At 33.6% G+C, this 13,712-nt stretch overlaps 2 protein-coding genes across 2 annotated transcripts; one reads left to right on the forward strand and one right to left on the reverse strand.

The window, feature by feature from the left end:
* The first annotated feature begins 1,286 nt into the window (after positions 1 to 1,286).
* Positions 1,287 to 7,738, forward strand: LOC107028438 (guanosine nucleotide diphosphate dissociation inhibitor 2). The gene is made up of 13 exons (XM_015229508.2): positions 1,287 to 1,502; positions 2,734 to 2,796; positions 2,877 to 2,960; positions 3,050 to 3,157; positions 3,279 to 3,451; positions 4,074 to 4,185; positions 4,278 to 4,358; positions 4,470 to 4,532; positions 4,618 to 4,719; positions 4,973 to 5,097; positions 5,780 to 5,990; positions 6,077 to 6,151; positions 7,319 to 7,738. Exons 1-13 carry the CDS (start codon positions 1,416 to 1,418, stop codon positions 7,367 to 7,369), a joined length of 1,335 nt encoding a protein of 444 aa, XP_015084994.1. The 5' UTR covers positions 1,287 to 1,415; the 3' UTR covers positions 7,370 to 7,738.
* A 198-nt stretch (positions 7,739 to 7,936) lies between these two features.
* LOC107028437 (MLO-like protein 1) lies at positions 7,937 to 12,861 on the reverse strand. Its single transcript, XM_015229507.2, has 14 exons — positions 12,583 to 12,861; positions 11,947 to 12,004; positions 11,637 to 11,854; positions 11,126 to 11,242; positions 10,947 to 11,007; positions 10,562 to 10,656; positions 10,191 to 10,265; positions 10,024 to 10,112; positions 9,626 to 9,675; positions 9,267 to 9,307; positions 8,962 to 9,171; positions 8,794 to 8,861; positions 8,467 to 8,527; positions 7,937 to 8,371 (listed from the first exon to the last, which is right to left on the reverse strand). The coding sequence occupies exons 1-14, from the start codon at positions 12,709 to 12,711 to the stop codon at positions 8,132 to 8,134; spliced, it is 1,512 nt and encodes a 503-aa protein (XP_015084993.1). The 5' UTR covers positions 12,712 to 12,861; the 3' UTR covers positions 7,937 to 8,131.
* Between the last annotated feature and the right edge of the window lie 851 nt (positions 12,862 to 13,712).

Here is a 13,712-nt window from a genome sequence, read left to right on the forward strand (position 1 = left end):
TTTAGTAATGCAAAGATTACTAACACATGCATTAGTAATGCAGGGTTTAGTAATGCAGGGATTAGTTTTTATCAAGTGTTTCGTTTATTGTTTCCCACCTAATCTTATGTTTAGTTTAAACTAGAAAAAGTTTCTTTCCTATTATACCCTTGAGTTATTATGAGATTTTATATTTCTTTTAACTAGTCAAATTAAATACTAAAATATCTATTAAAAAATCATTATTATTTTGAGGTGGTATATGTCACTATAGACATCATTGATAGCACAATATATTTCCAATTTGGTAAAATATACCTTAAACTTAGCATAGATTGCTACTAAATTCAAATACACGAAATTTTTATGTTTGTTTGTTAAAAACAAACCGTTCAAGTGATAAATCGAAGAACTACATTTTAAAAAAATAAAAAAAATCAACTCAATATAACAAATCAAACACGGAGAAAAAAATGTTAGTTTGTAAAATCATCAAATTACATTGAACGGATTTGGAGAATTTAAAAGAATATTTATAAATATCCTCATATAAATAATAATAAAAAAGAACATTAAAGAACAAAAAAAATAGGAAAAATTATTTGAGGATAGTTTAGTCATTTAGGGGTCTTATCCCCTCCCTTTTCTAGGGATAAAATAAGACCTTGTATGAGGTATAATTAATCCATGGATTAGGCTAAAAAAGTAACTAAACAATGTTTTTGTTGGACTAAAATTTAATCCATGTATTATTTAGATTAATACCTCCTAGCAAACGGATCCTAAGTGTCTACTTGTGTACACCCAAAATTAAGGATCATAGTTACCGGCTGACACCAAATTAAAGGTCATGTTTATCTAGCTAGACTGGTTGGAGAAAATCGAAAAAGCTAACTTTTTGAAATGAAGACAGACACACGAAGAAGTCACGAGAAAAAAATTTAACTAGTACAATATTCAAATTATTTGTGTGATCAGACTCTTGAGTTCGGATCATTCATAATTTAAACTTCAACTATGTAATAAAAAAATTAAACATTTGCGCAAAAAATATCCAATAGAATAAATTAAAGAAGCAAGCAAGAACTCATCAATAGATAACACACGCGAGAGGTTAGAAGAAAAACAACGGATAAGAATATACATGAAAAATTAAAAAAAAAATTAACCTAAATAATTTTATATGCCAAAAAAGTTTCACCATATTATATAAAATTATAAAGTAAAATAAAATTAAAAAACAATTAAAAAATTGAGAAATAGAGAATCATTTTCCTTGATCTATCATCATGCATTCTTTTTCTTTATTAGACTTTTTGAATATAATATACAAAGCTCTTACCCACTTCTCTGATATTTAGCTTGACCAATACAGAACCCTAATCATCCAATTCTACCCTCTCTTTTTTTTTCAATTTCTCTGAGTTGATCCAACAATGGATGAAGAATATGATGTGATTGTGCTTGGTACAGGTCTCAAGGAATGCATCCTTAGCGGTCTTCTATCTGTTGATGGTCTTAAGGTATTCAATTTTTCACCAGATCGCTATTTGTTTTTGTTCGATCTTATTTCATTTTGTTTTCTTCTTATAATTGGATCTGATCTGATAACGCTGAAAATTTTTTGATGCGAAATTTGATTGATTTGACCTTTTCTTTTGGAATGATCGATCTTCATTTGTTTTGAGTACATTTGATGACACCATTATTGTAAAAAAGCTACCTTGGCATAACTAGTTGATGAGTTACTAAATTTGAGTTATCAGGGAAGTGTAACCTGGAGGTATATACTTATTTGGGTGTGATTATGTGCAAGGTTTTTTTTTTCGTTTTAGAACAGATTGTGTATTTAACTGAATTGGGTCATTATGGGATTTAATCCTTTGAGTTTATTAATCTATAAAACCAAATGCAAGAGAGTAATCAACTTTACATGGGAATTGGTACGATAGAATTTTGATGCAAAATTTGATTGATATATATCTAATTTGACCCTCTCTTTTTTTCAATGATCGATCTTCATTTGCCGGTGATTTCTTTGCGTACATTGGGTAACACCATCCTTCTAAAAAATCTACTTTGGTTTAATTAGTTCATTACTAAATTTGAGTTATCAGGCGAGTGTAACTTGGAGATATACTTATTTGGATGTATGTGCATGAGCTTTTCGTCGTAGAACCTATGGTGTATTTACTAAATTGGTTCATTTGGGATTTAATATTTTGAGTTTATTTATCTACAAAAGCGTAATGCAAGAGAGTAATCAACTTTATATGGGGATGATATGATAGAATTTTGGTGCAAAGTTTGATTGATATACATTTGATTTGACCGTTTTTTAAATGATGGATCTTCATTGTTAAGGTATATTAGTTGTCTTCATTTATCAGTGATTTATTTGAGTACATTTGATAACACCATCACTCTAAAAGATATGTTGGCCTATCTAGTTCATGTTCATGAGCACTAAAGTTGAGTTATCAGGCGAGCGTAACTTGGAGGTATACTTATTTGATGTGATTATGTGCACTAGCTTTCCGTCGTAAAACCTATGACGTATAACTAAATTGGGTCATTAGGGTTTTAATGCTTTGCGTTTATGTATCGGTTCAGTTTTAGAGAAAGAAACATAAAGGGAAATAATATTTTGGGGGTAGAAAGGAAACAGATATCATTTGAAACATGGTTTACATTCTTTTTTTATATTATTTTAGTTGTCTGGTGATTGTTTTATGCTTATTTCGTGTGAAATAGGTTCTGCACATGGACAGAAATGACTACTATGGAGGAGAATCAACTTCCCTCAATCTTCTCCAGGTAATTTCCTTAAATCTTGGGCATGATTCATTTGTGCTATTTGTTTCTCCTATTTGTCTGATAGAGTTAATATGTTTCAGCTTTGGAAGAGGTTTAAAGGAAGTGATAAACCTCCAGCTGAACTGGGTTCTAGTAGAGATTACAATGTTGACATGATTCCTAAGGTTTTTCCCTTTTTTCTTTGTATATCTGTTCACAGAAACAAAACCTTCCATTGTTTGTGTTCTTCTAAATCTTTTCTTTTTGGGAACAGTTTATTATGGCAAATGGTGCTCTTGTGCGGGTGCTAATTCATACCGATGTCACAAAATATTTATACTTTAAAGCTGTTGATGGAAGCTTTGTGTATAACAAAGGAAAGGTATGGTTGTTTTTCATGTATGTGGTCTTTACATGTTTGGTACAATTACGTCGTTTGGAGTGTTAAATTGCTTTTTGTATAGCTTTTTTCTAACCTGAAATATTGTTATACCTGATAATAGGTGCACAAGGTGCCAGCTACTGACATGGAGGCTCTTAAATCTCCTCTGATGGGCATTTTTGAGAAGCGGCGTGCTCGAAAGTTTTTTATTTATGTTCAAGATTATAAAGAAAGTGATCCTAAAACGCATGAAGGGATGGATCTAACAAAAGTTACCACAAGAGAGCTTATTGCGTACACTCTTGATCTCTTGCTTTTTCTTTTTTCTTTTTTATAATGTTCAGTTTTACATAGACTAATTTGAAAACATTTTCATGTAAGATAGTCCCGGTCTAGTTTCCTTGTGTGCCTATATCATAGAGCATCTTGAAAAGAACACGTCAGTAATTTATTGAGAGACGCTAGAAATGTTGCTTGTTGTCGTCACATTTCTATACTGCCAAGTTAATCTTTCTTCTTTGCTTAACACTATGCTTGCCTCAAATAATTTTTGTATTAGAAAATAGAAACTTGTGTTTTACTGCTTTATCCCTCTTTATAGCAAAAAGAATCAATTTTCTTGAAGGATCACAAACTGGTGAAGTGTAATGTTTCTACTGACTATGTAAATATAAACTTTTCAGCTTTATCTGTCTCCATTAACAGTTTAAGACAATGAGGATGATCCCTACTGTTAAGCTTTTCAGGGAAGAAGGTTATATTATGAAGTGCGAATTTGTGATTTGGTAACTGTTGATTTGTGATTACTTTACATGATTGTCGGGATTAGTAGATAATTTTTTTTTCTTTTGGTAGTTCATTATTAATTCATACAAAGTCTATATTCTTGCTAATGGTTATGTGGTAATTTTTACAGAAAATATGGTCTTGATGACAACACTGTTGACTTCATTGGTCATGCATTGGCACTGCATAGGGATGATCGCTACCTAGATGAACCAGCACTGGATACTGTGAAGAGAATGAAGGTGAAATACAGTAGTTTGCTTTTGAATTTCCCGCTTATCTTGCTTAAGGTTTGTGTGGATGTGTGAAGTTTTTGTTATCTATAATATGACAGCTATATGCTGAGTCTCTTGCTCGTTTCCAAGGAGGATCACCATATATTTATCCTTTGTATGGATTAGGAGAGCTCCCCCAGGTATTAGCCTTGAGTCATTTTGTCGTTTACCCTTATGCCGATGTTTTGTACTTTCCAAGTTCTGTTTCATTTAATATAAGTATCGCTGTTAACATCTGTTTGCTAATTTAGGCATTTGCTCGATTGAGTGCTGTCTATGGTGGGACCTACATGTTGAATAAACCTGAATGCAAGGTAGTATTTCCGCTCTGTACCTTTTTGCAAAAGGAAATATTTATGTAATTTTGAGTCCTCTGAAGATGCCATCTTCAAATCCCAGGTAGAGTTTGATGCAGAAGGAAAGGTCTGTGGTGTTACTTCGGAAGGGGAAACTGCAAAGTGCAAGAAAGTTGTATGTGATCCTTCCTACTTGCCCTCCAAGGTAAATGTTTTTCTACCTGTTGAGATAACTGCTCTGTTGCCAATAATTTGAATAGGCTTCTGGATCTATAATACCCGGCATGATCTTTGAGTATAAGTAAGGGTAGATCATGGATACATGATATACCTGTTTCCTAGTAATCTATATTTCACTTGTTTATGAGTGGAAGTAGTCAAACTACTTGTTATGAGGATACCTGATCTTTTTATAAGTGGCTTGATGAGTTACTAAAAGCAAAACATGATATTTGAAGGTGAGGAAGGTTGGCAAAGTTGCAAGAGCTATCGCAATTATGAGCCACCCAATTCCAAATACCAGCGAATCTCACTCTGTGCAGATTATCCTACCTCAGAAGCAGTTGGGTCGCAAATCAGATATGTAAGTATTATAGTATCTTAGAAAAACTTTACTTATATTCTCCCGGCTGAGCTGGAAGTATAACAAATCACTCGCAAATAAAGTCTACTTCATTACATGCTCATTCATTTACTAAACAGGCATATTAGTCAACTTGATTCTTTCTTGGGTACTGAAAAATATTTCATGTGAAAGCCTGGTTCAATGTGGTTACATTCATTAGAAAAGATTGTTAGCTCCACAATTTGCTAAGATATACAGACCTCCTTTGCCTCCTAAGAAATGAATGTGGACTGCATTTTCATATTTCATTTAATTAGTTAATTTTTGCAGAGTCTCGCATTTTCAAATATTTCCCCTTCCTCTCATGTCTTTCTGGTTTGTTCATGTTATTGTACACTCCACCTGTGGATTATACTGTGTATTTTTGTTGTATTATACACACTTTTCAATATGTACCTATCATCAAGATTCGCTTGTAGGCAGAAAAAGGCCATGGAGACTTTTTCTTGTAACTCTTTACACTATTTTCTGCTTCTGTTTGTGGGCTGGTGGGTGTTGTTATGGCACTGAAGACTGGGCGTTTTCCTTAAAATGCTTGATCCAGCACTAGCACTGAATTCAGATTTGTTCTTTTAAAAAAGTCATACAATTAAGAACTAAAGTTTTCTTACATACCTTATGCCAACATTTGGTTCTTCAGGTACCTGTTTTGCTGTTCTTACACTCATAATGTTGCTCCAAAGGGGAAATTCATTGCATTTGTCTCAACAGAGGCAGAAACTGATAACCCAGAGAATGAACTGAAGCCAGGCGTCAGTCTTCTAGGGCCAGTGGATGAGATCGTCTATGAAACCTATGACCGATCTGAACCTGTCAATGAGTGCACCTTGGACAATTGTTTTGTTTCAACTGTGAGTCTCTCTTAAATTTTACTTTGAAAATCATACTTCTGAAAGATAACGTAACATAAATTTATTGTATTCTGTATTTTGAACAGAGCTATGATGCCACAACTCACTTTGAGTCGACTGTAGATGATGTGCTCAATTTGTACACAAAAATAACTGGAAAGGTATTGAGTTAGTATTTACCTGACTTTGGTCTTTCCATTACGTACTTTAGAGAATACTAGGACAGATCTAATTGTCATTGCAGATAGCTTCTCTTTTGCCAACACACTTTGAAAACTTCGAATTTCCAAAATATTCAATTTCTGAAAAGTGACTTAGACATTTTGCCGTGTAGTGCCTGAACTTTCTTTTCGCAATGTGCTATCTCAGAAGCATGTCTTGCTATCATTTAAATGTTATTTGCAAAATATAACTTCGGTTAACCATTTTTTCTGATGTATACATTGTAGTTCTCTGTGTTTTGCTGTATATTTCTCTCAAAGAGCTTTGAGATATCACTAATTGATTTCTTTTACTCTGAGAAGGATAACATTAGTGGAAGGAGTATATGGGATGAAGAATAGAAGTCTATTTTCATGAAGTGAACACTAATTATGAAAATTCAGAAAAGGGACATATCGTCCTGACTCCTGTCCAGAGAACTCCTTTACCTTTGTGGTTATCAAAAAAAAAAAAAAAAACCTCTAGTCTCTGCTTCTATACTCTTCTAATCAAGAATAGAGACCAAAATTGAATTAGTTGAGTAAGGAAAGTTCAGCAGAACATTGGCATTAAATCCCGCTAATAAAGGGCTTGACAACATAAATTAATTAGTTAAGTCACACTAAAATGTCGATTTCTTTCTTTTTCTTTTTTTCAATAATGATCTACGTGTGCTTTCTTTGGTTAGTTCACAAAGGTATATTTGATGCTTATTAATTTGTCATAGCTTCTATAGTTTTGTTTGTCTTCTTGCGTCTTTCTCCAATTCGTGTGGTAAAGGTGTAGATATATGTTGCTTGTACCGGTGCCCACACAGATAATATGAAGCATAGTTACTAGCATTTGAATCTACGGTACTTTTCTAGATGTACCGTTATTGCATCAAAAGGTACTTTTCCTAGGCAATCACTGTTTCCTCCGCCACTTTTTTCCTGCTGCCAGGAGTAAAGGAGGGGGGGTGGGGGGTGGGGGAAGTTGGGTGGTAATGGAGGCCAAAGAAAAGAAGACTTGTAGCTTATTCTACTTTTCAGTCGCTAGATTTCATTTAAAAGGTGGCATTATTTGTAATAACTATATTGAGCTTTGAAGGAACTATCTGAGTTGACTCAATTGTTTATCTTGTTCAGGTTCTTGACCTCAATGTGGACCTAAGTGCCGCGAGTGCCGCTGAAGAATGATGAATTCCTTTACTTTTGTACTTTCACATATTTTGCTGCTGGATTCCTAGATTTGTCGATGGGATTCTGAGGGTGTTGCTGTAGAAGGGGGACTAATTTATGATGGATTTTCTTTTATACTATAGATCAAATGTTGTTTTTTTCTTCCTTCAACAAATCTATGTAATGTTTAAAAATACAATCACTTTTCTTGAACTTGGAGGTGCATAGACGCCGGTTTCCCTCCTCCCCTCTCCCCTTGCTATTATTGGCGGAGGCTGAACCTAGATGTGGGATTCAGATGTCGTCGATGCTGAAACTAAATTTGGTTTTATTAATTTATTATCCAATTTCAGATTGGTCTGGAAATAGGAGTTTAAAGGTTTAAAATTGTGTTTGACTTTGGCCTTTTGATTTTTGTGAAGATTTTGTCTGAGACAGTATGCACACACAATACACAGTTGGTTTTCTGGTTTAATCTCTCTATGTTGTTGTTCAATGTTACAGTAAATACATTCTTAATTCAGGGCGTTAAGTTCAGTGAGCTGGACTCGAAATATATCAGTAAGTTGTGACAACATTGGTCCATAGTCATATCATAGTACTGAATTAAAAAAGAGGGGGAAAACATTGAAACATATATTAATACAGAGTTTACTCCAAACAAATTTCAAACCATTCTTTTCTTCCTGAGGCTACTATATGTACTGCATTAATCACTTTTTACAAGTTCCTTTACAGTCATAACAGCTTTGAGAGATGTGAGGAATGTTGGTTGTTGGCTTAATTTACTTTGGAGTTGAGTTGGTCGTTCGCGTGACTAATTTCTCCCCCATTGCCCTCTTCCATAGCAGATTCTTGTGTTCCTACTTGTGCTAGCTGCACAGACATAGGAGAAGTGGACTCTTTATGTTCCACTTGGTTTGAGCCATTGACAGCTCTCCTTCTAGCCTTGTTAGCCCAAACAAGTAGCCCTTCTTGTATATGCTCGTCGAATATTTCTTTCTTGAATGAACTTCCCATCTGCATTCATCATGCATCAAATGAAAGAAAGTCATAAGTAAAACAATCTATAAAACCAAAATGGCAAGTAATTTGTTGGTAGAAGAAAGATGCACCTGTGTGACAATTGCATATAGTGGTAGAGTACTATAACTGCAAAGGAATTGAACAAACACCCTGCAAAAGAACTCAATTAGATTATGTAATAGCATGTTTAGAGTTCACATATATGTGAAATCTAAACCTCTTTTCAACTATAGCATAATTTGGCGTGGACGCGTTAATGGTAAGACATATTGGACTTATATAGATACGATAATTGAGCAGCAAGTGGACACAAGACGTGTTTGTGATCCACATGGTTACATAGTTCGGTTTGGTGTAAATACCATATGCAAGTAAGCATTTTCCTTGTCTAGAGGAGAAAGAAGGGGGAAACTTACCCTATGACAAGTCGAGGGATGATATAACCAACTTGTCCCATGATGCAGGAGTTGAAACGATATTGAGCCTTTCAGTGAACAAAACGCGATAATGTCAATTACTAATGGAATGAAATATGAATCGAAAAGCTTAATACCAATTGTTACATCTATGTTTTTTAAGATTACCCAAATCCAGAAGAAAAATGCAATCTCAAAGGAGTTCTGGAAAAGGATGATATGAATGAGGAAAAGGACTAGTCGCGGTCTATGAAACCAGAAATGATCATCTGATGGCTTCACAACTAAATCTCCTTCTACCGCGATGTGCTTTGCAGCAACCTCTCCAGCAAGTTGAGTTATTACATGCTCTAGTTTAGTCCCCACAGCTAGCAAAAGCTGCATAATCACAATAATATAACCATTTTTCAGGATTTTCGATAGCTCAAAGGTGTAATGACAACGATTACTACTTAATAGTACTTATTACTTACACCAAAGGGAACAAATGCTATCCAAAAGTATGTGTGCCAGCCTACAAATAGAAAATGAGTGAGAAACAAAAAACAGGAACCTAAGGGCAGCCTGGTGCACAAAGCATCCCAAGTTAGCAGAGTTCAAGGGCCACACTTCAAGGGTGTGATACAAGACAACCTATGTCTCTATCCTGTGACTTACAGGTCACACGGAGACAGCTTAAACGTTGCTTCAAGGCTCCCCTTCAAAACATATAGAAGGAGAAAATGACAGAGGGGGTGATAATTAAAACATGAGCTCTTAAACTAGGCTCAAAACCAAATGAAGTTATGCTAAATCATGAAAAGGGGATGAAACAGTAAATGATATAGCTCACCATGAACATTAAGCAATAGGAACAAGACCACAAATACCCAAAGATACCAGCTGCATAAACAATAGTAAATGTTCAGCAAGTTGAAAATCAAAAGGAACTAAGAGCACGTTTGACTCCGACTAAAAAATAATTTATAAGCATCAAGTACCGTCTTTTTTTCAAGTGAAGAAGTTATATATATAGAGAATTAGTTACTTGTTTGGATAGAAATGTTGAACCTGTCGATAAGTTACATCAAGAAAATGATGTTGGTCGTTGAGGTAAACACACGAAAACCTCTAAGAGGAGAAATGAGGAATTTTTCTTGTTAGGGATATCATCATGTTATACTGATAATATTTCAATGCTTCATTGTTTTCTTTCCATTTTGTTCACTTGGTAAACATTGTGTAACTCACCTAATCCCAACAACTTTCTTGAAATCAGCTTCAAGCACGCGTGTCATATACTTGTGAAAATCGAACTTTGGATTCTTCTTGCAATGAGTCTAAGGAGGAAAAATCAGCACAAGCTGAGCTTCATGGAGAAATAAAAAGATTAAACCAGTATATTAATGTAAATGTACCATAATGAAGCCAAGCCTCAAGGTTGTATAGTCTAATTTTGTGACAGATCCAAAGAATTGCTTGACGAAGGAATGCTGAGAATCACGAGCAAAATAGAAAAATATTAGACGCGCCTAACATATTGACGATGCATAGAAGCAAAATGTGTAATAAGAAACTTGCAGAAATACACATTTGATCATGTTCCAAAGAGGTAATATACTAATGGATTCAACTTATATACACTAACGATGTAAATACTTCTCACATTATTTGTGTAACTTAATCCGTTGGATATATATACAGGCACATACATACACATCAACACATGTATATAGAAATGAAAATATGCTTTAAGGGATGATTAAGATGCAAGATTCTCTGCGCTTACCAGCCAACCTAATAAAGTTGATCTTTTACCAAATCCTAGAAACCGGCCCTTGATAAAGTCATGATCATGAACATGAGTAACTTTTGATCGAAGTACTGCAGATACAATATATCCTCATTAGGATGACAACAAGGTAGATCACTCTATGTTGAAAAGTGTTAAATTCTGATGAATACACTATCAGTTCTACTACATTTTTCAGATCATAATATATCGTGCTTGATACGAAGAATTTCTTCTTGTTGTAGGTCAACTTAACTTACTGTCAATCACAGAACCTAAAATCTTGACTTGTGAGTACTCTGTACTTATGCAAACTTTTTATGTCCAATTTAGTTCAAAGGGAAGTATACTAATGAGACAGAGCAGTCATTAGGCAATATACCTTCTTCAGGATTATATTCCTCTTTCTTGATAGAATCCTCCCAAGATTTCCATTGACGTATCTGTGCAGATAACCCAAGGTCATTGTGTATAAGTGAAAGACGAAGGGGGCTGAGGGAGGATGTAACTAATCCGTATGATGAATTCAGAAACCTAAAGCAAGATGACTGAAAACCTTACCTTTATACCTCCAAATAGAATTGTAAGAGCTGAGAAAGTAACATGTGAAACAGCCAGCACAAAGATAAATGTATGGAGATGATGCAATGCTGTGAGAGATAGCAATGGCGCCTTGTCCTGTTAAGTTCCAACAAGAGAAAGTATATAGAAATGACACATCAACAAGGGCATATTATAAATTAAAAAAACATCACAAGTTCATCAGCATATGAACTTAAACTGTGTTTATGAATCTTGATTGGCAATTATATTCCCCTTTTGTTAGCTATTTTCACAATTCGGGTGATGGAGAGAAAAGCAAATAGTGTAGTTGAAGAGAGTCTTGGCACAATGGTAAGAGTTGTCGTTATGTGATCAGAACATCCTCTTGCAGAAATACAACGTAAAACTAAATGGCACATGCAATATATCCCAATGTGGCCCATTCCTTTCACACAAAACAATCCAATTTTCTTCTAACATGTAAACTACAGGAGCTTAGTCCACCGAGCTGCCTTTAATTTAGACATACCTTAGCCTCACAATAACCAGAATTAGCAGATCCAGAAAGAAGGCGCCTTCCTCCCGGAATCAAAGAGAAGAAATTAGTTTGGAAGTGGACAGAGTCATTCACATCATCTTTTTTACAAGGGAGCCAGTGATTAGTCAAGTGTTTTGGGATGCATATTTTAAGAATTCTCGCTTGTAACACTGTCAATAACAGTGATATGAATCCCAACAACATCAACTCTGCATAATTCATCATGTTTTTCAGAATAGGGACTAATCAGACATCTTTAAAGTAAAAACAGAATTACACAAACAGAAGTTGGAATTTTTACCTTCTTTGATCTTTTGTAAGGCTTCATAGAGTGGCTTTTGGTTTTTCTTGAGCAAATACTGTCATAAAAATCACAATTGTAACTCATATCATCAAAGATTGCTCTTTTAGCAGAACTTTAGAAATGTTATACTCAACAACAAATAATAATAACTCTTTGTCTAAGGAGAATTGGTTGACCAAGAAAAGAAACATGTTACATATCAGCTATGTTGGTCGGACTCTTCAAACATGTCAATGAGCGCATGTTCTGAATCATCCAAAAACAGGTGCTGCAACATTTTTTATGAGTCTGAGCAACATAGGGAGTTGATTTCTCAGATGATTACTTAACTACTAGTTTTTTATCTCAAAAAGTCACTTTTCATTTCTTGATTCAAATTTTCTTCAAAGTGACTTGATAATAAAATTTAAATACAAAAAAGCCAAAGACAAAATTCAAGAATGCTTTGTTTTTCTGCAAGAAACTATTGAAACTAGCTATCGATCAGCGTAAATCTAGTCAATTTATGATAGTCTTATTTATTAAACTTGGATGATTTAAGAAAATATACATGACACATATCAGAAAGTACTAATAGTAAATTACTATAAAAACCAACATATAACAAAAATCAAGAAAATTTTTATAATTCACCTTGCCACCATAGTGAATAATTCTTTCAACAAGAAGAGATATAGCAACTATGACAGTGCATACTAAGGCAACAATCCATGTTGGTGTAAATTCTAAACTTGTTCCTTCATCTCCTCCACCTCCTGACATCTTTTGACTACAAATAAATATCCAAGAAAACCTATATATATATAAGATTTAAGATGAAAAACACTATGTTGATTCTACTAGGTTTGTGGATTGGAAGTTCCCATAAAGAAGAAGAAAGAAAATGACAAAGATTGTCCCTTATATTTTGGTAGTTGGTTCAAAATAGTCCCTTAGAGTATTACTTAATCAATTTTGATTCTTTTAAGTGTCAAAAATGAGCACTTTTTTGTTTTGTTGGATATTTATCAAATTCTAAATGTCAAATTTAATGAAAGTACAATTTTTATTATTTATGTTATTTTAAAGTATACTTCAATAGTTTTAATGCAACTTTTTGATGTGCAAATTCTCTTAGATCGATTTATTTTCTTGCCTGACATTGTTTTTTTTTTTTTTTGATAAAGGGTCAAAAGTATTGACAGTAAAAGAAATTTTTTAAAACTATTAATTAAGTGCTTTTTTATTCTATTTTACATTGTTTAAGAATATTATATAATTTTCCCTTTTATTTCTTTCTTCTTCTTTTTTTTTTGTATTGAGGTTTTGAAATGTTGAAGGAAATTTCTATTGTTTTTGTTTTTATCTCTGTTGTTCTTGTTCCAATTAAATCTAATAATCATAGTTTGATAAATATTTGAAAGAGATTAAAATTATTCAATTAATAATTCAAGTGCTATTTTGAACCTACAACAAAATATGAAGGACTATGGGTCTGTTTGGTATGAAGGAAAATGTTTTCCTAAAAAATGTTTTGCTGGAAAACAAGTAGATTTTAGAATTATTTTCTCATGTTTGGTTGGTGAGTAGAAAATATTTTTCGAAAATGATTTTTAGTATTTGATTTATGCATGAAAAATATTTTGAAAAATATCTTTTATTTTTACTAGAATACAAAATAATTTATGAAATTGAAAATATTTTTTAAAAATAATTTTTTTTTTTTGGTGGTGGAAGCAGAATTAATTTTTTGGGGAGGGGGTGGTGTTGGGGGAGGGGGGCGG

This window comes from Solanum pennellii, chromosome 8 (genome assembly GCF_001406875.1).
Source record: "Solanum pennellii chromosome 8, SPENNV200".
Taxonomy (NCBI): Eukaryota; Viridiplantae; Streptophyta; class Magnoliopsida; order Solanales; family Solanaceae; genus Solanum; species Solanum pennellii.